At 51.1% G+C, this 25196-nt stretch overlaps 1 protein-coding gene across 2 annotated transcripts in view; it reads right to left on the reverse strand.

Moving 5' to 3' along the window:
* KIRREL3 (kin of IRRE like 3 (Drosophila)) overlaps window positions 1-25196 on the reverse strand; it is a 613428-nt gene that overhangs the window by 132414 nt on the left and 455818 nt on the right. For both annotated transcript variants that reach the window (XM_018043218.1, XM_018043217.1), the window contains exon 3: window positions 3105-3182. In XM_018043218.1, coding sequence (XP_017898707.1) covers window positions 3105-3182 — 78 coding nt within the window. The remainder of the gene's footprint in view (window positions 1-3104; window positions 3183-25196) is intronic.

Here is a 25196-nt window from a genome sequence, read left to right on the forward strand (position 1 = left end):
CATTGGAGAAGGAAATGGCAACCCACTCCCGTGCTCTTCCTGGAGAATCCCAGGGACAGCAGAGCCTGGTGGGCTGCTGTCTATGGGGTCGCACAGAGTCGGACATGACTGACGCGACTTAGCAGCAGGGGGAGGGTATAGATTGGGCTAAAGCACCTAGAATTGCTCATTCCCAGCCAAGTGGATCACAATCCTTTGAAAGGAATAACACATTTTTGTGGCCTGTGTGTGTTTGAAAAGAGGCCCAAAGAGAAGGGGCATTGTTTTGGCATCTTGCTTTTTTAACAAGAAAAACATATTTAAAATGCCATCTGGGAGACAGTGAAAGACAGAGGAGCCTGGAGTGCTACAGTCCATGGGGTCACATAGAATCAGACACAACCGAGTGACTGAACAACAAAAAGGTTTTCCCTGATGGTCTAGTGGCTAAGAATCCATCTTCCAATGCAGGGGACATGGACTCCATATCTGTTTGGGGAACTAAGATCCCGCATGGACACTAGGGAAGCCCATTGGCCTCAACGAGAGATCCCGCATATGTCAACAAAGGTACCGTGTGCTGAAAACAAGACCCGGCCCAGTCAAACTAAAGACATAAAGACCTGTTAAAATGCCATCTTGTGACCAGTACAAGGTTGATGCATGAAGCAGGGCACTCAAAGCCGGTACTCTGGGACAACCCAGAGGGATGGGGTGGGGAGGGGGGTGGGAGGGGGATTCAGGATGGTGAGACACATGAACATCCATGGCTGATTCATGTCGTATGGCAAAAACCACAATAGTGTAAAGTAATTATTGTCTAATTAAAACAAACACACTAATTTAAAAAATGCTGTCTTAGCTTAGTTGTTGCACAAAGTAAGGCTAACCATTCTTAGAAGTAATCAGATCCTAGTCTTGCTCCCAAGCCCTCTTCTAGTCCCTTAACTTTCTTCCCCTCTTCTTTACTTGAACAACATCTAAGGAGCTATTAAGGGTGCATTTGTTTTTCTTACCATTTTCCTAAGCTCTGGTTCAGGGTATTACCATTGTACCTTTCTTTATGGGAAATGTATTTAAACTTCTTTTTAAGAAGACAGGCTTCCCAGGTGGGGCTAGTGGTAAAGGACCCACCTGCCAATGCAGGAGACATAAGACATGTGGGTTTGATCCCTGGGTTGGGAAGATCCCCTGGAGGAGGGCATGGCAACCCACTCCAGTATTTTTGCCTGGAGAATCCCACGGACAGAGGAGCCTGGCCGGCTATAGTCCACGGGGTCCCACAGAGTCAGACACCACTGAAGAGGCTTAGCGTGCATGCATGCAAGCACAGAAGAAGAGAGACCAGAGCATTCTCTCTCTCTGTCTCTGCCATGGGATGACTCAGTGAGAAGGCTGCTGTTTGCACACCACAAGGAGAGCTCTCACCAGAACCGGACCATGTTGGCACTTTTCTAGGATTTCCAGTCTCTAGAACTGCGAGAATATAAATTTCTGTGTTTCAGCCACTCAGTCTGTAGGATTTTGTCATAGCAGCCCGAGCCGCTTACGAAAAGCGGGAGGAGCCGAATCATGTTCATCATCCTTTGCGATGTGATTCTTTACAGGCCCCAAGATCTGGGGTCAGTATCCCTCTACTGGGGTCAGACACTTGGGACCTGAGCTTTCAAATCCATCCCAGCTCCTGACTTTTTTGGTTCTCCCATTCCCTGGGAGCCTCATTTCAGCTCTCTAATGAGCATTGCCAGCAAGCGAATGTGTCTATTCAGCACCATGGACAGAGCCGTGCTGTCAGTTCCCAGGAATTAGAAGTTACTGCCTCGCAGTCTCAAGAAGGTGGTGGTGGGAAGGGAGGGCTGGGCTGAGAGAAAAGTCCGGAAGGAAGACTGACTGGTAGGATGCAGAAAATGCAGCCTCAATCCTGGCTGTGCTCAGCCATGGGGCTCCTACAAATAAGAAGTAGCTTCTCGATGCTGTTGCCTTCTTATACAGGCAGGCAGTGAAACCGGGGAGGTGATACTCTTTGTATTTAATTGCACTGATCCAACTGTTGTCAAACTGTAACCATGATGGGTCCTGGCAACAAAGCTCTAGCTGGTAAGGCATTAGGTCTGGGGAGCATGTGAGAGTGTGGTGTCATGGTCTAGAGGCTTGGAGGAGAGCCAGCTGAGGAGCTTGGGAAGAGGGCGCTGGAGCTATGCTGTGGTCTAAGTTTGGGGCTAGAGATGGTACAGGTGTGCTGTCTTTTCTATGCCTGGGATGGGAATGAGGCTACAAGGGACGCTGGGCCTTGGGAAGGGAGGGGCCCGGCTCACGGCAATCTGGGCTGGTGAGAAGCCAGGGCTTCATTTGTCTGACTTTAATGAATAAATGGCATCCCCAGCCATTGTTTATCTACTTTTGAATCCTGACAAACAATCTGTGGCATCTGATGGAGAGGGTTATTAGCTGCACGGAGACAGATGGCTGGGGATGAGGGGACTGGCTCTTTATTACAGCGGGCCCAGAAGTGGCAGCACTCCTCTCACATCCCAGCCTCCACAGCAACACCAATAGCTTCTCCACCCCACCACCTCCTGCCTTCTGTGGCCCAGTCAAGCCTCCAAAGAAAGACCCAGTCCTAGAGGAAGACAGAATGGCCTGAGTAAGAGGGAGAGGCAGGGCTGCAGGAGTTGGAAAAGAGGGCAGGTTTCTGAGTGGAAGTCCTTTGAGAATAAAGAGCTCTGCCTGATTCTTCTTTAGTATCCTCCCAAGTGCCCGGTGAGGTGCCGTTAATTCAATTAGCATTCAAGAAATATGAATGTTACGGAGAAAGGCCGTCAGGTCTGGATTAGAAAAGATAATAGAAGCAGATTTAGTTGGGCCAGGTGGGTAGGTGAGGGACAAAGGGAAGGGAAGAGACAGGAAGAGAAGGAGGGGACCTAAAGGGAGGAAGGAAGAGAGTGTAGGGAAAAAATGCTCATAAATCAGCGCACAATGTTTCTTCCCTACATCGGCTTCATGGAAATCAGCCTCATCGTCTGCTGTCCTTTCTGAGAAGCCCCAGGCCCTTTCTCCTGCTGCCACAGCCATAGACAGAGCTTCCTCCCTCCCCATCACCCCTGAGAAGGCAGGTTCCCACTGACCTTCATTCATTCTCCGAAACTTGTCCTTGGCCATGTAGCCCAGCACCAGACAGCATCCTCTTTTCTGGAGGCCCAGCTCTGGAAGAAAAGCAGAAGTGGGTGAGCTTGGAATGGGTCAGGGTCAGTGAAGGTCCTTTTGCAAGAGATGTGAAGCTTGTTGCTCTTATAAAAGGGCTACTTATTCAACAAACATTTAGAAAGCACTTGGTCCAGGCATGATTTTTTTCAAAACTTTCATCAGGTTTATTTCTAGGATTTTCATAATTTTAAGATGTCATGATTATGGTTTGTATTTATTTATTTATCAGTGTATAGTTACTTTACAATGTTCTGTTAGTTCTGCTGCATAGCAAAGTAAATCAGCTATACGTATACATGTATTCCCTCTCTCTCTCTCTTTTTTCTTTTTTTTGGATTTCCTTCCCATTTAGGTCACCACAGAGCACAAGCAGAATTCTCTGTGCTATACAGTTGGTTCTCATTAGCTATCTATTTTATACAGTCCAGGCATAACTTAAGGCCAATAATTTGCTTATTTGATCTTTGCAACAACTCTATGAGGTACCGCTATGATATACTCTATGATATACCACTGTTATTCCCATTTTTATATTATATCCTCATTTATGAGCATGTTAGGTAGGTGGTCTTAGATGAAAGAGCTGGCAGGTGGCAGAACCAAGAGTTTAAACAGAGGCAGCCTGACTGCAGAGTCCAAAGTCATAACCTTTACTCTCTAGGTTAACGAGTCCCCAGGCTTGAAAGGGCTATGCCCAGATTACATCGGGACTGTGGTGAAGCCAGAGAAGAGGCAGAGGCCAGCCCGTGGGTGCAGGACGGAACAGCACAACCAGACACACTGGAGAATTCAGGGGAAGACACAGGGGCCGAGGGGCTTCCCAGGTGGGGCTAGTGGTAAAGAACATGCCTGACAAAGCGGGAGACGTAAGAGAGGCAGGTTCAGTCCCTGGGTCGGGAAGGTCCGCTGGAGGAGGGCATGGCAACCCACTCTGGTATTCTTGCCTGGAGAATCCCATGGACGGAGGAGCCTGGTGGGCTACAGTTCAGGGGCTCACAAAGTGCTGAACATGACTGAAGTGACTTACTCCACATAGTATACCGGAGTCAAGGTGCAGGTAGAAAGAGTACTTTTGGGAGAGAGTGAATGTCTGGGGCTGAGGATCCCTGTTCATCCTTACATTCAGGCACAATTCAGCATTGTCATCAGACACTTATGAGCGTAGACTCAGCGTGGAGCACAGGGGTGGGGATGGCTGAGAAACATAAGACATAGACTCGGGTCCCACAAAACAACAAGTTAGACCAATGATTCCAGGTAGCAAATGCAAGAGACCAATTTTCCCTCATGACGATATTCTGAAAATCAGTGTCCATTGTATATAAGCCCTGGACTGGAGTACCTTGGTTAGCCAGGCAAGATTTCCTCTCCGGTATCTATCCTTTGCCCTAAAGGTGGTGCAGTGGTAAAGAATCTGCCTGTCTATTCAGGAGACTCAACAGACATGGGTTCGATCCCTGGATCCAGAAGATCCCCTGAAGTAGGAAACGGCAGCCCACTCCGGTATTCTTGCCTAGGGAATCCCATGGACATAGGAGCCTGGCGGGCTACATTCCATGGGGCTGCAAAGAGTCAGACATGACCGAGTGACTGAGCGTGCACGCACACAGCTGTCCTTCACTCCTGATTTGTCATCAGCACTTGTGGCTTCTGAAACAGGTTTCTCTTTGGATTCCCCACAGCCACTGCATGAGGGAGGCAGATCGGTTATTACTATTCACACTTTGCAGATGAGAAAACTGAAGCTCAAAATGTTAAATGACTTCCCATGATTATTGTAGCCTCCCCACCCCCACGTCTTTGCTTTGAAGTCATACAGATGTGGCAGCCGCCATGAGCTGGGAAAATGGATAAGGGGTATGATTTCCAGAGGCTGGGATGGGACTGCAACTCCTCCCAGGCTTTGTCAGCTTCCCAGGTGCCTGGCGACTCCCTCCGTCAGTTTCTTAGAGAAGGAGTTTGCCACGGAGGGATACATCACAGCATCTTCCCCGATGCTTGGTGATACTCTGAGCCCTGGCTGGTCCGCATCTAGGCTGCCAGAGCTAGAGAGGCTGGGCTCCTTCTCCTCCAGCCCTCCCCCCACCTCTTGTGGTCCAGACCCAGCCTCTCGGAGCAGCAGGATGAAAGGGCCGGAGAGACACAGATAAGTCAAGCTCAGGGGCTCCGGCCCCAGAGGAAAACAAAGCCTGGTGGGTGGTGGCGGAATGCCATGGCCCAGGGAGGTCGCGGGCTTTGATCTCTTGATTCTTTAGAGGGGTTTATTGACTATCAGTAAAGAGCAGAGAAGCAGATCTGAGCATGCCTTTTCCAAAGGCACTCACTTCTCTTCCTTTCTCTCCACGCTTGCTCGTCTGAAGGCACAGCCAAAACGCCCTCACTTCAAACAGCCTTACATCTCAGGCGCCCAAATTGACGATGTTAAGTTCCCTTATCCAAGGCCTCGGCCCTTTCTTCAGGGGCTCCTGCTCTGTCGAAAGCCATGCGGATCAAAGCCCCTTTGATGTTTACTTACTATATTTGTGGATGCTTTCTAACAACCACCTTCAAGAGGCAGGAATGCAGCCTGCCAGAAGGAGGGGCTGTGGAATCTCTAGCTGTGAGGTGGCTCTGAGCCCCAGCGAACAACAGCCTCTGGCCCAGGACCCTCTTGAAACCGCAACATGCTGACGACAGGCAGAGTTAACCAGCCCATTATAATTGCACGAGTATTGTTCATCACGAGAATGACACAATTGCTGATGATTCCTATTACATTTTCCACTGACTTCCTATGCTCATCTGAAGTACGTCAGCAGCAGCTCCTAATGAGAAAGGGAGCTTGGGTTTGGGTTCTTGTTTTGATCCCAGGAACAAACTCTGGCAGAAAAGTGTGGGCAGAAGATTCTGAGTGTATTTCGGCCAGTGTTCCTGCAGGGCTTCCTGGACCATCCCCTCACCTCTCAGGGAAATGGAGGGGCATGGTCCTCCTACAGATTTAGAGCCTGTGGATCACCTGCTGACTTTGAGTTGACCATATCTGCCACCCCAACCCACCCTGTCCTATGTCACGTAATATGCCACCAGGGGTATTGTGCAATGAAAGAGGCTGTATATGCACACGGTTATTATAAGTAAGACTCTCATGGACCGTGTTTGATTTTTGCAAATGAGCAGGAAAAGACTTTCTTTTTTATGTTAAAAAAACCTGATTAATATAAGAAATGGAGGCTGAAGCAATTTCTCAATGTATTTGGCTCATTTAATTTGACACGTGTGGGTTAGTCTTAATTATTTAGGCATCTACATTACAAGGCACTAATAAGCACACTGCAGAAATTTATTAAGTGAGAGAGGGCTCTCTGACTAAGTCTTTACTGAAAAGTGGGGAGAAGCCACTGGGATCTTTGCAAGAACGAGCAGGTTGGGGGATTAAATATGTGAGAATGAGCGGGCTATCCATATATGAAAATTGAGGATGTTCTTGGGAGAGATTTGCAGAGGTAAATTAGAGGTCACTGGGGCTACGTGAAGAAGCAGGTCAGGGCCCAGGTGTGATTTCAGGAGAATCTGGAAACACAGGTGTGGTCAAAGATGGTGACCAGAGAGAAACATGAAGGGCGCAGGAACCAACAGCTTACGATTCCAACAAGCCAGATCAACCAGGCTATTAATGGAAAGATTACGGAATGTGCTAGAAGAGGTATCGTTCACACTGTGAGCTGGGTCAGCCGCCAGACGGCCACCTTCTTTGTCGGGCGGTGTGGGACTGCGGGTGGAGTCAGATCCCAGATGCCCCTTTTATTCATTTATTTTTAAGACTTTTTTGTTTGTTTTTGATGTGGACCATTTTTAAAGGCTTTGTTTGATTTGTTATGATATTGCTTCTGTTTTGTGTTTTGGTTTCTTGGCCTCAAGGTAGATGGGACCTTAGCCCCCAGCCAGGGTTCGAACCCACATTCCCTGCATCGGAAGGTGAAGTCTTAAGCACTGGACCACCAGGGAAGTCCTCCAGATATGCGTTTAAAAGAGCAAGATGCTGAGGTCTTCTCCATGTACACTTTGGGGCTATAGCTTTTGGCTAAGGACTAATCAGTAGCAGAACCACCAGATGCACTGAACGGGCCCACGGAAAAAGACTGATGTGAATGGAGTCATCCTGGCTTGAAGGACAGTTCAGTGCAAAGAAGGCCAGGGTCACCTGCCCGTGAAGGTGTGGAGGGTGCTGTCTCAGGAGAACAAAGAGTTAGGAGACACTGCTACACAAGGAGGGGCTTCTCCAGTGCCTCAGCGGTAAAGAACCCGCCTGCAGCGCAGGAGCCACAGGAGACATGGGTTCAATCCCTGGGTCAGGAAGAGCCCCTGGAGGAGGGCATGGCAACACGCTCCACTGTTCTTGCCTGGAGAATCCCACAGAGGAGTCTGGTGGGCTACCGTCCAAGGGGTCACAAAGAGTTGGACACGATGTGAGAGTTGGACTGTGAAGAAGGCTGAGTGCCAAAGAATTGATGCTTTTGAACGGTGGTGTTGGAGAAGACTCTTGAGAGTCCCTTGGACTGCAAGGAGATCCAACCAGTCCATTCTGAAGATCAGCCCTGGGATTTCTTTGGAGGGAATGATGCTAAAGCTGAAACTCCAGTACTTTGGCCACCTCATGCGAAGAGTTGACTCATTGGAAAAGACTCTGATGCTGGGAGGGATTGGGGGCAGGAGGAGAAGGGGACGACAGAGGATGAGATGGCTGGATGGCATCACGGACTGGATGGACGTGAGTCTGAGTGAACTCCGGGAGTTGGTGATGGACAGGGAGGCCTGGCGTGCTGCAATTCATGGGGTCGCAAAGAATTGGACACGACTGAGCAACTGAAGTGAACTGAACTGAAAGCAACTTAGATGCACACACCCTACATAAGGAAGCACTGCCTGAGAAGGGGTATATTTCTTAGGGAGAAGGCCAGGTTGCACCCCAGGAACTCCCAGCCTTTAGACTGTGGGCCACAGAAGGATGGGGATAGTGTCTACTTAGGCTCAGGGTTCATGGTCCGAAGCACAGTACCTGGCACATGGTGAGTGATCAGGAAGAGTCTGATTTAATGAAAGAGATGACTGAGAAATAATGGGCAGTGACCAGTTCTCACTGACCCAGGCCAGAGAGAAGTCAGATGGGCTTGACCGAGGCACAGGGGATTAGGTCAGGTGAGGATGGCCTGGAGTGAATGAACGCTGTAATTCATCACAATAGGAGTCTGGGAAATGTGCAGTTTCCTCTTGGGAGGTATAAAAAAAGATGGCTTCATAAAAGGAATGGTTTTCCTTCAGTTTCTGAGGGTGAGGATGGGACTTTTTCTAGCCTGAGGATTCCTTTATTCTTTCTAGTAATCATGATATTGCGGAGATATTACTTCACATTTGTGGGATACTTATTTTTTCACGACACTGTCATACTCACTGTCTTATTGGGTGTTCACAGTAGCTCCGTGAGGCAGGCAAGGCAGAAGTGATTTCCTCCATTTCGGTTTCAGAAACTGGCTCAGAGAAGTAAAATGATAATTCAAGGCCAAAGCACAGTCTAGCCCGGCCAGTGCTCAGGCTGGAATCCAGGTCTGATTTCTGGCTTAATTCCTAGGGTGGGTCCCATGATCCCAGGGCTAGCTGACGCTGTGAATCAAGACAGACACTGAGGGACTTCTCTGGTGGTCCAGTGGTAAAGAATCCACCTTCCAATGCAGGGCCATGGGTTTGATCCCTGGTTAGGGAACGAGGTTCCCACATGCCTCAGGGCCACTAAACCTGAATGACACAGCTGCTGAGTCTACTCGCCTCAATGAAAGGTCATGCATTCCATAATGAAGAGCTTGTATGATGCAGCTAAGACCCGACACAGCCAAATAAGTAAAATAAATGAATATTTTTAAAAAGACAGACATGGAAGTGTTAGCAGAGATCAGCGGTCCTGTGGCATCAGGAGTGAACTGGGTTCCCCTAAACCTGATGCTGAAGTCCTGACTGCAGTATCTCAGTGAAAGTGAAAGTCACTCAGTCGTGTCCGACTCCTTGTGACCCCATGGACTATAGAGCCCATGGAATTCTCCAGGCCAGAATACTGGAGTGGGTAGCCTTTCCCTTCTGCAGGGGATCTTCCTAACCTAGGGATCGAACCCAGGTCTCCCATATTGCAGGCAGATTCTTTACCAGCTGAGTCACCAGGGAAGCCCAAGAATATTGGAGCGGGTAGCCTATCCCTTCTCCAGAAAATCTTCTGGACCCAGGAATCGAACCAGGGTCTCTTACATTGCAGGTGGCTTCTTTACCAGCTGAGCTATCAGGGAAGCCCGCACCATCTCAGACTGTGTCTTTATTTGGAGATAGAGACTAGACCAAGGTAATCAAGTTAAAATGATCACCAGGGGGACTCTAATCCAATATGGGGCTTCTCAGGTAGAGCAGTGGTAAAGAGCCAACTGTCAATCAAGAGACACAGGTTTGATCCCTGGGTTGGGAAGACCCCCTGAGGAAGGAAATGGCAACTCACTTCAGTATTCTTGTCTGAAAATTCCCATGGACAGAGGAGCCTGGCCAATTACAGTCCATGGTTTGCAAGAGTCGGACACAACTGAGTGAGTGAGCACACATGCACGCAATCCAATATGACTGGTGTCCTCATAAACAGGGGAAATTTGGGACAGACACTCATGCAGGGACAGTGCCATATGAACATGGAGAAGGTTGTTGGTAAGCCACAAGGGACGCCTAGAACAGAGCCATTCCTCAGGCCCTTTGGAAGGAACCAACCCCGCCAGCATCTTTTGTGGACTCCTGGCCTCCAGAACTGGTGGTGGTGGTGGTTTAGTCGCTCAATCGTGGCTGACTCTTTCGACCCATGGGCTGTAACCTGTCAGGCTCCTCTGTCCATGGGATTTTCCAGGCAACAATACTGGAGTGGATTGCCATTTCTTTCTCCAGGGGATCTTCCCGACCCAGGAATCGGACCCAGGTCTCCTGCATTGCAAGCAGCTTCATTACCGACTGAGCTATGAGGGGAGCCCTCCAGAACTGGTAGGCAACACCTTTTTTAGTGTTTAGGTCATCCAGTTTGTGGCCTTTGTCACAGCAGCCCTAGCAAGCTAATATAGACAGGAAGAGGGGAGGAACCAGTCTCCTCTGCGGCCTGGCTATTTCCGTTGGTTCTCTTTGACCCCTGTCCCTTTGTCCTGGGGGATGAAGGGGGCAGCATCACATGACCACTCAGAAGGCTCCTGAGAGGCACCAGCCGACTAGAGGGCAGTCAGAGGGGCTGCTAAGACCAGACAGTGGGGGCGGTGGGCACGAGAGATGATGGGAAAGAGGGAAGGGGGGGGAGGGAGGGAGGGCTGGCTATGTGTCTTCTAAATTTTCATTCATTTGTTGAGTTACTTCTGGCTGTGCTGGGTCTTCGCTGCTGCTCGGCTTTTCTCCAGCTGCAGAGAGCAGGGGCCACTCTCTAGCTGTGGTCCGTGGGCTTCTCACTGTGGTGGCTCCTCTTGTTTCAGAGCACAGGCTTTAGGGTGCACAGGCTTCAGTAGCTGCAGCTCCTGGGCTCTGGAGCGTGGGTTCATTGGTTGTGGTGCGTGGGCTCAGTTGCTCCGAGGAACGTGGGATCTTCCGGGACCGGGGATTGAATGCACGTTTCCTGCATTGGCAGGTGGACCCTTTACCACTGAGCTCCCAGGAAAGCCACTAGCTATGTGTCTTGACGTCAGCCCAGAAGGCCTTGAGCATTCCTGCTGTCAGTGTGTGGGTGACGTCGGCCCAAAGAGTGCTTGCTTAGTGCCCCAGCCAGACAGGAATGGGCTGTGAAGTAGTCACAGACAGAGCTGGCGACAGTGCACAGGTGCCGGGTCTTGCTCCCTCACTCGAGGCTATCTGAGGCCTTTGGAAGCCCACCTGTTCCCACCCTGCCCAGGCACCACGGTCCAGGGACACTTGCTGAGAACTGTCCCTTTACGTTTGCTGTTGTTCAGTTGCTAAGTTGTGTCCAACTCTTTGCGACTCCATGGACCGCAGCACGCCAGGCTTCCCTGTCCTTCACCATCTCCCGGAGTTTGTTCAAACTCATGTGCATTGAGTGGGTAATGCCAACCAACAATCTCAACCTCTGTCGTCCCTTTATCCTCCTGCCCTCAGTCTTTCCCAGCATTGGCTCCCATTTATTACCTGAAGCTGTTAGATGGAGCATGTCCCTGGGGGCCTACTGAACAAGAAATAGAGTGGTGGGGCAGGCGGTTTTGTGTGGCTGTAGCGAAGATTTCAGGAGTGGAGAAAGTGAGGCAGGAGACAGAGCCAGGAACGAGATTCTGGGGGACCTGGCTAGCCTTGCCTTGGAGTCTGCATTTTTTCTACAGAGTGCTTAGCAGAAGACAGGCCAGACTTGCATCTTCTAAAGGTCATTTTAGCATGGATGCAGATGATGACTGGGAGAAGGTAAGCCCAGACAGGGGAGAGCAGCTGTGTGACTGCTGCAACCCTCCTGGCAAGAGGCAATGGGTGGATATGTTCCCCCTCTTCCTGCTCTCCCAGGAAAGCCCGAGACGAGAAAGCAGGTGAAAAGACCCTGGGCTTCTCAGAGGGATGTTCACAGCCTCCACACCCCCACCACCTTGAGATGGGAGAGCAGAGCAGGGGCTGAAAATAGTTCCCCAGATGGTGCCCGAGAGCAGATGGCAAAGACGTCAGCTGGACCTGGCTGGAGTCACGCAGAGCACCTGGGGGCAGTGGGGCCACGCGGGCTGCAAAACCACCAGCGCCAGCCGGAGCCTTGCTTCAGCCCTGAATAGTCCTCAGGGCTTCTTTGGGCTTTCGTTTTCTCATTTACAAAATGTGGATAGTGCTCGTAAGACCCCCCTCACTCGGTTGACATGCGAATCCAGTGAGACGGCACTTAGTGTAAAGGACCTTGAATAAAGCACCAATGAGGATGAAATTGAAACAGACCATCAGACTGCAGTCTAGAGGTGATCAAATCTTCCCCTCCTCCTCCTTTGTTTTTTTTTTTTTTGAAAACAGATGCCAAAGGGGCGGCTCAGGGAGTGATATGCCTTGTCCAGGGTGATTTAATGAGCTGTGAGGTGGCATCTCTGAAGATTAGGGTGGCAGCAACAAGTCAGCGGGGTTGGAGGAGTGAAGCAAGGTGGGAAGACCAGCCGGGGGTGTCGCAGGCGAGGTCAGGGACCACAGGTGCTAGAAACAGAGTAAGTGGCAACTCAAGAGATGTTTCTCAGCCTAGACAATAGGCTAAGGGTCAGAGAGGCTCAAGCAGGGGAACAGGAAGACCCCACAGGGTCTTCAGTGGGGAGATGCGAGGAAGCAAGGGGTGTGTGTCAGAAGCGATTGACAAAGGAAGCTGATTATGGGTGATATTGGTGCATTACGGATTTCCTGTATTTGAAAGATCCCCAAGTGGACAGGTCCTGGATGATCACATGAGCATGAGTTCAGATCTGAAGAAACACATCTTAAAGCAACTTCACTGCCCTTGGAGAGTGAATATCATGGTCTGTAGACCAATTCACGTGGTGACAATTTACATACAAAGCAGGGGGATGATACAGGCAGCCAGATGACGACGATATGATGCCACCACCACCCCTCCACCACCAGCGCACACTCACAAACTGGCAGCTATAAAACCCAACCCAGGAAACTCCCTGGTGGTCCAGTGGTTAAGAATCTGCTTTGCAATGCAGGGGATGTGGGTTCGATCCCTGGTCGAGGAACGAAGATCCCACAGGCTATGGAGCAACTAAGGCTGTACACCACAACTGCTGAAGCCCACATGGTCTCAAGACCGGGTGCCATAACTGGAGAGGCTGTGCACCACAAGAAAAGATCCCACATGATGTAACAAAGATCGAAGATCCTGCATGCTGCAACCAAGACCCAACACAGTCAAATTAAATCAATATTTAAAAAATTTAACCCACAAACACTCATCGAGAGGCATGATGCTCAAGACAAAAATACATGACACAAGCTTCCTCCCAGTGGGATTACAATCTGGCTGGTTATGTAAGGCAGGGGTCCGCAACCTCCGGGGTCTGTCTAATGCCTGGTTATCTACGGTGGAGCTGATGTAATAGTAATAGAAATAAAGAGCACAGTAAATGTAATGTACTTGAATCATCCTGAAACCAACCCCTCCAGCCCCCTGACCCATGGAAAAATTGTCTTCCATGAAATCAGTCCTTCATGCCAAAAACGTTGGGGACCGCTGATATAGGTAGGACATGGCCTGTGAAAAAGTCAAGTCGAAGACAAGCAGCAGTTTAACTAAAAAAGTGTCACGAGGCTGAGCTGGAGTTATTTCTACATGAACAACAATAATTGCTGTAAGTGTCTTGAGGAGGAAAAAGGAGTTGTGTGGGGTGGGGTGGTCATCTCAAAGGGCCTGGGGGGCTGCTGACTTGTCTAGGGTTGGCCTGGGTTGGGTGTCAGCACCCATGGCCTCTTCGTCACAAGCCATTCTGCCCAGCGATGGCCCCCTGGGTGGCAGGAAGCTGGAGTGTCATGTTCGGAAAGTTCTCGCCGAGATTCTACTAAACTGCTTTCTGCATCCGGTCTGCCTGGTCCTGTTTTCAGCATAATCACTCACATCCCAGGCAATAAGGGTGCCCGTACATCACGCAAAGATCACAGTTTACTGATCAAGCTCTCTAGGAAAGAGTCCTGAAGAGAGGGATAGTAAAGGTTTATTAATCCTGACTAGTGCGTGACTCTGGGCCTTGAGGACAAGTAATAAATGTTTAATAGCCCAATAATACCTGTTTCATAATTTTTAAATCTCGTTGCTTGCTAATGCTAAGTTTATTAAGCACTATAAACTTTACATTGTTGTAAAGACGTAATTGCTCTTTCATTGCTGATTTCATACGAGTTAATTATATTAGAACTGTTTTTTTCCCCATTCATATTAAGTATCAATTAGTTCCCTTAAACTATTGATTTGTATTTAATTAACTATGCTATTACATACCAATTAAATTCTTATAAGAGAAATCTGAAACAGCTGTGGTCTTAAATTCAGTTTTAAAAACAATGAATTACATACAAAGCTTATATCCAGTGCTCCTCTTTGAGGAAGTATTGGCAATCATTGAGATAATTCCAAAAAGCTTTTGCAGTCACCAACCCTTCCTCACTAGCTCCTGCAGGGAGCAAGCCTCCTTCATTCTCACTTTTTGGTCCTATTTTTTGGCTGTGTGGTATGTGGAATCTTAACTCCTTGACCAGGGATTGAACCTATGACCCCTGCGATGGAAGCGTGGAGTCTAACCATTGGATAGCCAGAGAAGTCCCCTGAATAAGGCTCCTTCAGAGCCTTATCTGATAGTAAGCCCCTTGTGCTCTCTGCAATAGCGAGGACCAACCTTGGGGTAGCCCTTTGCCCGTCCTTGACTTCTCAATTGCCTCAGCCATGCCATTTACTGCCTGGCATGGCCCTACCACGGAGTGGCCAAGGCAGATGGCATATTAGCCAACTCCTCATCCCCAGCTGTGGGGTCCATGACTGCTCGCATTGCTGCTGGCCCCAGGTCTCATGTGCCTGCAGGAAATCTGGTGCCCATGTGATCCCCAGTCCCCTGGCTTCTCCAAATCTCTGTTCATCGCCCTGTGTCTGTACATTATGGGCAGGAAAAAGGCAGCCCTGGGCGTTTACTTTCCTCATCTTATTTCACCCTCACATCAACGTTAGGAAGCGAAGCATTACTATTCCTGTCTTTGTGGATAAAGAATTGGACATTTTAGAGGAGGAAGGAGTTTGTCAGCTATGAGTGGTGAAGCTTGGGGCATGCCTGGGGACTTCCATACTGGCCTCCCTTCTCTGTGAGAAAGAACTCCTCACCAATTCTGAGTCTTGGCACCCCTGGCTGGTTCTCTGAGACCCTCCCTGACTCTTTTCATCCTTCTTATCTTTCTGTCTGAGGCTGGGCTCACCCCCTAGCCTCAGTTACTGCCTGAGGTCTTTCTCCCAGTTGGCTAATTCCTTGGAATCCCAACTCTGTCACCAGCTGACTTGGGAGGTGGCCTTCCTCTGGGCCACTTGGGCATCACTGCAGCCCCCAATTAGGCAGAGTCTGCCACACCCCTTTGCACACTGGTCTTGGGACCGGCTGCCCACTCCTCCCCTCGGGGCTGGCCACAGCTCAGCCTTGCCCCTCTCCACTGGCGTGTCGTCTCCCTGGACCAGGCTCACTTAATTCACCAGTGCCATTAAAGTGGTCATGCACTGAACACTTATGATTGATTAGTCCCTGGGCTGAGAACTTGGTATGCGTTATCTTCTATCATAACAATTCTATAAGTGAGTACTGTTATTGTTCCTAATAACACGAAACAGATAATTCAAAATATGAAATAGTCACTCGAGAGTCAAACAGCTAGTAAGTTTGGAGGCCAGAAAAACTGATTATAAATGAGGTTTTTGGACTACTACTATAATCTCTTTGTGAGAGGTGCAGGGGCTTGGGGAAAGTTTAATAATGCTGGTGGAGGAATTTTGTAGGGAAGTTTTATCACATGTACAAAGTTCCCTCAGCCATCTCTGATCTGAGATGTCTAATCCCACTGGCTAATTGTGCTCTGGGGAACCATGACACAGAAACTGAATCATGGAGGCCATTCCCACCCCCTCCCCCACCCCTGCCCTGTCATCAGTCCGCTTATCCTGAGAGGAACGGGGACTGCTGACAGCCATATGCCTGGAAGGCTTTTAGACTTTTCCTAGGAGAAAGTTGGGAGTTGGTGACTAATGTCTGAGTGCGGCCAGGTGTTGAACAGCTGTGGCCTGTCCCCGGGGAGCCTGAGCCTGGTACAGCCAGTCAATCATGCCGGGAGATCAGGCAGAAAGAGGGCAGCCCTCCTGTCTGTTTTCTAGTAGGACCGACAAAGTCCCCCTGGACCAAAGCTACGGGCAGCAGGAGGCCCGCAGGGCCCCCACGCCCACGTGCCCCTGCCCCACCACCTGCCAGGCTCTAATGCCAGAAGGCAGGGGCCCAGGAGGAGTCTATGAACGTGGCTTGTGGCTTTAACACTCACAGAGATTCGTAGTCAGGTTGATCAGATGGGGCTCAGAGAAGCTAGGTAATTTTCCGAAGTCCGCTAACCGGGAGGTGGAGGAACCAAGGGAGGAAAGGAAGTTCACGAGGGAGGGGACACATGTATCCCTAAGTCTGATGTATGGCAGAACCCGGGCTTTTCCTGGTGGCTCAGACGGTAAAGAATCTGCCCGCAATTCAGGAGACGCGAGTTTGATCCCTGGGTCAGGAAGATCTCATGAAGAAGGAAATGGCAAACCACTCCAATGTTCTTGCCTGGAGAATTCCACGACAGAGGAGCCTGGCGGGCTACAGTTGATGTAATCACAGAGTCAGACATGACTGAGTGACTAACACCGTACTGTATGGCAGAAACCAACGCAACAATGAAAAGCAATTACTCTCTAGTTAAAAATAAATAAATACAAAGAAGAAAATAGAAACCATCTGCGCACACACGCGCACACACAACCCCAGGCCCATTTGACCCCAGGGCCCGGGCTGCACTCTCCTGCTAGGAACGCAGGCTGGAGGCTGCACACAGAGCCCAGGTGACCTGCAGAGACCGCAGCCAGAGGAAGCGGACTGTGTGTGTCTAGAGGGTGCTGGTGAATTAGGTCAGCCCTTCTAGGAGGTCAGGGGGTTCTGAGAAGCCCTCCTGGGAGCTAGGCCCTGGCAAGTCCAGGCCTGGAGAAGGGAAGGGTAGCCTGCAGGGAAGCAGGGTGGGAGTGGGCGGGTGGGCAGGGAAGTACGGAGGAGTGGGGATGGGGGAGGGGGAGCAGCGGGAGCCTTGACGCTGTTTAGTTTTGTGCTTACAGACCTTCCTGTCACCCATTTACAGCCCAAGTGAAATCATGAAGGCTGAGGATGAGCCAAGAGTGTCCCATAAGGGCGGCGAACTGGCTTTAAAGAATTTCTCACTGGAATCAGGCGCGAATGGCCAGCCTTTGTCCTCAGGGCCACATGCCGCTGGTCTTGGCAGGGGTGGAGGGAGACGTTTGTTCTAACCTGGCACCAGGGAAGACGGTGGCAAGAAGGGAAAGGTGTCCTGGGAGAGCGGGCAGTATGGGTCTTTCAGGGTACTTGGGTTGGGCTTCCCGGGTGGCTCAGTGGTAAAGAAGCTGCCTGCCAATGCAGGAGACTGGGTTTGATTCCTGGCTCAGGAAGATCCCCTGGAGTAGGAAATGGCAACCCACTCCAGTATGCTTGCCTGGGAAACCCCATGGACAGAGGAGCCTGGTGGGCTACAGTCCGTAGAGTTGTGGAGCTGGACACAACCAAGAGACTGCGCCCACAAGAATGGGATGGAAGGGAGTGGACCAGGCTTCCGCTCCCTCCACTTTCTGGGTGGAAAAGCAGTACAGGAGGGAGGCCAGGCCAGGACAGTCACCGTGCCTGTTGACAGTCTGGTCAGCATGCCGTGCCTGGCTGCTAGGGCTGCGCCCACCCAGAAGCTGCACCCTTTCCTTGGGGCAGACGAGGGACGGGTGTGGGGGAGTGTGTCTTCCTCCAGGCTCTGCCCCTCCGTCCACACTTCCCGACCCTGGCCTGCCCACCAGTGCATCGTGGCTTGGGCTGTCTTGGGAGGTAGGCTGGTGAGCAGCGGAGGCCTGGGGTTGGCCAGATCTCACCCCCTACAGCAGTGCCAAGCTTCCCGCCCACCCAGCAAGGCAGGAAAGTGGATGGTGAGGTTCAGAGGGGAGCCAGCGGGGAAGGCAGGAAACCCTGCTGTCCTCCCATTACTGAAATCCTCCTGGAGACCCCGACACCCCATTACAACTCGGAATCTTATAATTAAATCGAGTCTGCCAGTTACCTCGCAGCACGGCAGCAATTCAAGCTCATTGGAGGCTTTCTTTGTTTACTTTTATTTATTTATTTAGTAATTATTTATCCAGCTACATGGAGGCGCTAGCTCCATGTTTCTCTTGCCTTCAAAAAGCACAGATGTAGATAAGAAGTGGGGAGAGGTGAGGAAAGCAGAATGGGGGAGTCCAGGGGCTGAGCCCTTGCTGGGTGTACCTCTGGGAGAGGATTAGGGTAAATGCCTTGGGCTGGTTCTAACCCCCTGTTCTTGTCCAAGGTGCCTTAGGGAAGGTCCACTGTTTCCAGGAAGCTCCATGGAACCCCTTGACCCTGAGGGTCTTGGATGTGGGTCTGAGAATGAGGCTGTGACCGGGCATTAGGACTAACTTACTCACAGCGCTTGGCAGGCTTAGCAACCCGTCAGACCCAAGCTCACCGCACCTGAGACCACCCTGAAGAAGGATGCTGAGGACAGAGAGACACCATGACTTGCCCTATCTCACCCAGCTGCTGCTGGCAGAGATGAGATTTGAACACAAGGCTTGGGGATAAAACCAAGCATCCCCCCACCTTGCCCGGAGCCCCAGATGCAAGTTGGCAGGCCCAGTAACAGAAATCAAAGAGCCTTCTTTCTCTTTAATGATAACCTTTCAGCGGTGAGGGGGTGGAGGAGAGCCTGAGAGCTTTGATTAAGGAATCAACCTCAAACAGATCCAGGGTAGCAATTCCAAACCACCAGCCATCACTTAATAAGAACATGAAAGTTTATTTACCACAAGGCCGGCCCAGCAGGAGGCTGATTGCTAATAGGCATGCCATGGGGCTGGGTGAGCTCTGCACAGATTGATAGCCGAGCCCCAGAGAGGTGACCCCTTTTGGGGCTATGAACTTGACGACCCCGCCAGGACAGAGGACGAGGGTGCTGAGATGGTGTGAGAGAGGGAGAGGAAGACACAGGCTTGCCTATCACGGTTGGTGGGAGGATGGGAAGGAGTTCCAGACTAGCTGACGCCTAAACAAATCTCCCCTGAAGGGAAAATGGGATTTATTCACCACCTGCCCTCACCAACCTGTTGGTTGGGTCAGCTGTGGGCTGTTCACTACTTCCGGGAGCAGGCATGGGTGGTTCCAGGAATGACCTGAACCGCTGCTGCTCTGTTTGGGAGGAACGGAGCTCAGAGGTGTCTGGGCTTGTGGGCGGTGGGATCAGTGGTGCCTCCGACGCCCACTGGAAACAATCTTGGACCTTGATTCAGCCTCTGGCTAGTCCACAGAGGACAGCAGCCATGGGAGAGAGTCTGGTGGCCGGTCCTGACTGCAGGAGGATTTATATTGACATCTCTGGTTAATCTGGAGAAGGTTCTCTGGCTGGAGGACCCAGTGCTGTAACCTGGTCTTAGACACACAGAGGCCTTTAAGCCCAGGGCCTGGTGAGTAGGAGGTCCTGGCTTATATACTTTGGACAGAACAGCCAGGTCCTCCTCTCCAGGATCCTGAGACCAAGGGGGGTCAACACAGGCACATTGCACCATTGACCCCACGGCCCGTGGGACTTCTCATACTGTAGTGCGGCCCTCCCACCGCCACTTGGCTCTTGATCTGAGGGTGCCCCTTCATTGTCTCCTACGTTTATGAAAGGGAGACCTCCTGGGCTGTGATAACAAGTGAAGGTACTTGATGCAGAAAGCTGGGAGGTAAGGAGAGGTGGGTGTCCCTTTTGCCTGCCCAAAGGTGCGCAACCAAGGCTGGGCACATTGTAAGTGCCTAACACACGGGAGTTAGAACAATAATATGACGCGCTGTTATAAAGGGAAGAGGTGTGCTATAAGTCAGGGCAGGAATGAAATTCTCTAGGACGGAGGTTTGTTTGCCTGAGGGCTCTGGTTCTGTAGTTTGAATCAAGGCTTCCAAACTGTTGTAAAGGTAATGCTCATAGCAGCTCAGGGGGCCGCTGTGCTCAGCTCCTGGGAGAAAGGGCTGGGTGGTGGCGGTCCTGATGGGGGTGTCACCCCTGGCTGGCGTGGTAGCGCAGATTCCAGGCTGGCATTGTGCAGAATCAGAAGAGCCAAAGGCCTGAAGACAGTCGTTGCCAACCTCGCCAGCAGGTGCGAGTAACTGCAGAGCAAGCGTGGGGCACATACTAAGCACTGGGCGGTGGAGGGAGAAGGTTAAGACAGATCCTCAGAGCCTTAGAAACTAGTCAAGGAGTCAGAACAAATAGTCATATAGATCCAGATAAAGAGCCTTTCATGACATGTCTAGTTCAAGCAAGGGATGGAAGTTTCCACCGGGCCCCGCTCAGGGAGGGTGGCGCACAGCCCTGTAAACCTTCATTTAAGAGGCATGTAGACTAAAGCTGGGAGCACCCAGAGGATGGTGCCCAGCCGCCGAGGGTCTGGAAGACTGGCCACAAGAGGCCCAGGTGAGGATCATGGTTGGGCAGGGAGGAGAGACCAGACTGACCACGGACTTTGGGGAGAGGTTGGACGGGGTGCAGGTTATAGGGAGGTAGGTGGCAACTCAGTAGGACAAACTTGCCTTCAGGGCAAGCTGCCCCAGCCTGTTCTTCACAAGGACTCAGGTGGGACTGAAGCCAGGGGATCCCACAGTCCCCTGGCCTGGCCTGCGGATCTGGGGTGCAGGCACTTGCAGCCAGTGGAGCAAGGACCTACCATGGGCTTGGGTATCTCTTCCCAGCACTGTGTTGACTGAAAAAAAAAAAAAAAAAAGCACAGCTAAAAGCTGAGAATTATGTTTTATTTGCCAGACAAAACTGAGGATTTAAACCTGGGATGCAACCTCTAAGATAGTTCTGAGAGAGGTAAGGGAGGGACCAGGATATATACAGGAGTTTTTGCCAAAAAAAGACTAGGTATTCTGAACATCAAAAATGACAGTCAATTAAGGAAAACCAGCCATCTCAAGTTAAGGAATTTAGCATTTTTCTGCTAAATTATGGGGAGACACTAAAGTCTGGGTTCATTCCTTTGATATGCACCTCAGCTCTCTGGGACCAACATCCTGAGCTTTCTCATCCCAGTATCCCCAGGGTCCCTGGTCGGGAGTGGCTGCAGTGACTGACTGCTTGATGGTGGGCATGCTGTTTCCTCTCTGAGATCCTCAGGGCTCACCATCACGGGAGACTGCCGGCTGCAACATCGCTTGTTTACCAGTATGGCAGGCAACATTTTTTCACTGACAATGGTGTTTCATGGTGCCACATAGGCAAGCCTCACGTCGGCCACGGTGGGAATATTCACACCGGAAAAATCGGCAGAAGAGCCATCGGGGCCCCTCTCCCGCCTGTTATCTGTCCTGAGAGCAGGACATCCTCACCACCGGCGGAGCCTTCACATTTGAGGAGAGCTCGGTCCACCCTGTTTTCCGCTTCCAGGCCTTCCATAGACGTGACTGAGGGCCTCCACCTGTGGTTTCTCATCCATCTCCACCGCCTCTCCAGGCTTCGCGCTGTGTTGGCTGACCACTGAGCTGAAGTGGCCAGGGTCCAGCCAGGAGACGCACATGTGTTCACTCCCTTGTCACCTGGCAGAACAGCCATTCAATGGTTTCATGAAGGACTTGCTTCGAAATCTCCAGGGAGGGCACACTCACGACTTCTCCACGGGCAGCCTCTGATGACCACAGCAAGTTCTTTCCTGACTTCTGCAGACGCCTCCGGCTGCACTCTTCAGCAAATACTCCGAAGATCAGGAAGAGGGATTTCTCTCTACCCTGTTACCACGGTGTCAGCAAGTCACTGGGTGTGAGATTCATAAGGTGCGGCTCCACAACCCTGGGCACCCCGGGGCAGTGTGACAAAAGCAACAAAAATGTACTGCCAGGCTTGGTGTGAAGCACTCTATATAAATTATCTCCTTTAATTCTTACACCAGTCCTCTGAGAGGTACCCTGGCCATCCGATTGCACAGATGAGGATGCTGGGGCTTGGAGAGGTTAAATATACATGGTCAAGGGTCAGCTCCTCTATCAAGTGGCTGCACCAGGATTTGAATCTGGGCCTCTGTCTGTCTTCAAAGCCTGAGTTCTCGTAAATCCTGCCCCCCTGCACCCTTACTTCCTGTAGCATAATTAGCGTTCCTAGGCCCAGATCTCCTGCTTACACCATGAGGGCATGCTGGCCGCCCTGTGAACACCAGAAAGGAGGCACAGCTCTCCCGGTTTTGCCTAAGGAGCCTTCTGTGTGCGGAGTGGAGTGGAGCCTGCTCTGCGTCACACTGGCTACTCGGAGGGTGCGGAGCCAGGGAGCTCGAGTCCCTTCTCCTGGCTGTGGGAAGACCACAGAAAGAGAGGCAGAAGCTGAAAGCTCTGGGGACCTGCCAGCTCCCAGAGGAGAGCACCTGTCAGTGGGGGCCTGATGGTCCCTTCTCCTCTGTTCTCAGCCAGAGTTTGGCCCTGCCCTCTGCTAGGAGCCTGGCTCTGGGTCAGGCACCAGCGATGCTGTTTCCTGCCGGGAGCTGCCCAGCTTGAGGCAGATACTGGCCCCATTTTCCTGGGGATCTGGCTCTAATTAGCTGGGTGACTTTGGGTGAGTCACCTACTCTTTCTGGGTCTCAGGGTTCTCATTTGCAAAATAGAGACTTTGAACTAAGGCAGGGAACTTAACCTGAGGTCTGAGGACCTCAAGGGGACTTCCCTCAGGGGTTCTTACACTCTTCTGAATCTGCATATAAATCTGAGGCATAGGGACTTCCCAGGTGGTCCAGTGGCTAAGACTCTGTGCCCGGGTTCACCGCCTGGTCAGGGACCCAGATCCCACACGCCGCAACTAAGAGTCTGCACGCCACAGCTAAAGATCCCGTGTGCCACAACTAAGACCCGGTGAAGCCAGATAAATGAGTAAATATTAAAACAAAACAACCCCCTCACCCGCAACAAACATAACCCTGAGGCATAGGTAGGCATTTTTCTGGGGAGAAAACTGTGGCTTTCATGTATTGTCAAAGAGGCTGGTGCTACCCGCTCTCAAACTAATAAGTGAAATGAAAGTTGCTCAGCCGTGTCTTTGTGACCCCATGGTCTATACAGTCCGTGGAATTCTCCAGGCCAGAATACTGGAGTGGGTAGTCTTTCCCTTCTCCAGGGGATCTTCCCAATCTAGGCATTGAACCCAGGTCTCCTGCATTGCAGGCAGATTCTTTACCAGCTGAGCCACCAGGGAAGCCCAAGAATGCTGGTGTGGGTAGCCTTTCCCTTCTCCGGGGGATCTTCCTGATGCAGAAATCTAACTGGGGTCTCTTGCATTGTAGGTGGATTCTTTACCAACTGAGCTATCAGGGAAGCCCGGCCTCTTACCAGAAGGACCCAAAAAGCCCTCTGGATTTAGCAGTTGTTGGGTCTGAAGACCTCCCCTTCCTTGGAGACTGTAGCTTGGAAATGACGCTGACAGGGAACTGGGGGCTATGAAGGATTCCCATTGCTCTTGACCAGGGCATTTCTTCTAAGTCTTGGAAGCTCTGTGGGCTGAGGAGTACTTTCAGTGCCTGCCCCTGGCCCAAAATGAAGGCAGGGAGACCTGACTTCCTGACTGCTTTTGCGGTGCCGTCAACTGGGGGTGTTAGTGTACTTGGTGAGACTTTCCAGGGGACAACTGGGAGCCTCCCTTTCCTTGAGGGCTGGGGAGGGACCACAGGGCTCTGGGAACCAGGACTGGAGGCTGGGTGGTGACTCCACAGGTTTAACAGGTTTGCCACTCAATTCTTACTCTGTTTGCACAAGGTTAATCCACGTTTTTTCTTGTGTATTTTCTTATGCCTCTGGTCTTGTGTACATATTTGATTTTGTGCATTAGTCAGAAATGTCATAGAATGTTAGAACCAGAAGGGAACTTAGAAATCACCCCCTTCAACCTCGCATGGAGGAGGAACCAACACTCAGAGGAGCGAGGAGATCTGCCCAGAGCCACAGGGGACAGGGCTGTGTCCTTCAGTCCTGGACTGGGGGGGATGTTCTCCCCTGCGTCCCTCCCAGTCTTGTTTCCTGACCCGCCCTCTGCCCCTCCACAGGACTAGTCGTGAAGGCTAGTTCTGATTCCAGTGTTTGGACCTCACTGTTCCTTCCACCAGGGATTCCTGCATTCCCCTCAAACATTCATCCCATCCTGCCCATGGTTCATTCCCCTACCCCCGAGGAAACACGCTCTCCATGTGACCCTCTCTCACTCATCCATGCAGCTGGGCACCCCTACCCTGGACACCCCCCTGCCTTGCAAGCACTGTAGCTATGAAACTTCCTGTGAATGCAACGTTGATTTGTTATCTTTTGTGCTGCCCGTGTTGACACTGAGGTGGGGACCACCTTTACTGACCTTTGCAAATCTGCTACCTAAGTGTGGAGTCTGGCACATAGTAGGCACTCAGTAAACACACACGATGAGTGACTTAAGAGGCTGGGACAATCTACCCTTATGTCTTGGAGGACTGCAGGGGGGTGGGTTCAGATCTGAGACTATCTGATGGTTTGGGAACAGGACTCTGCGTGTCTTCGTCCTTCCCTGGCCCTTCCTTTTTCAGAAATGTGCCTGAATCAGCCCCTGATGGGGGTCAGCCTTACGGGGTTAAGTTTCAGGTCATTCAGGTTTTCATCTTCAGTTCTGTTCTCCATCCACTCATTCATTTCTTCCATATCTGTTGAGCGTTCATTCTGAGTTGGTTCTGCTTGCTATGGATATGGTGAAGAGACACACAAAGCTTGCCCTCCTGAGCTTATGTTGAAGACACATTACTTAGGGGTAGGAAATGCCACATCCTTTGGACAAGTCACGGGGCCTCAGCATCACCACCCGCAGAACGCTGTCCATGGAGCTGACCTCACCCTGGCAGCGAGGGTGTGTGTCAGGCACCACCCCTGGGCCTGCGTGTGGCCAGGACCAGTGTGGCTGCTGCTCTGAGGGTAGGTGCACACGCACATGGGCGCTCACTACTTTTTTCCTTCTCTTCCTTCATGCTTTGTTTCTGGGGACTCTTTAATTAGCTGAAGTTCAGGAGACTTCTGAGCCACAGGTGAAGTTTTCTGTGCTGGGACGTAAGCTGGAGGACAGGCACTAGGCTTAGCGAGCCACTCTTTATGCTGGGCACCATGACACACAGCTGTGTCATTTCCTCCACCCAGAATTGGTGAGGGCTCTGTTAGTCTCCCATT

Source organism: Capra hircus, chromosome 29 (genome assembly GCF_001704415.2).
Source record: "Capra hircus breed San Clemente chromosome 29, ASM170441v1, whole genome shotgun sequence".
Lineage (NCBI taxonomy): Eukaryota > Metazoa > Chordata > Mammalia > Artiodactyla > Bovidae > Capra > Capra hircus.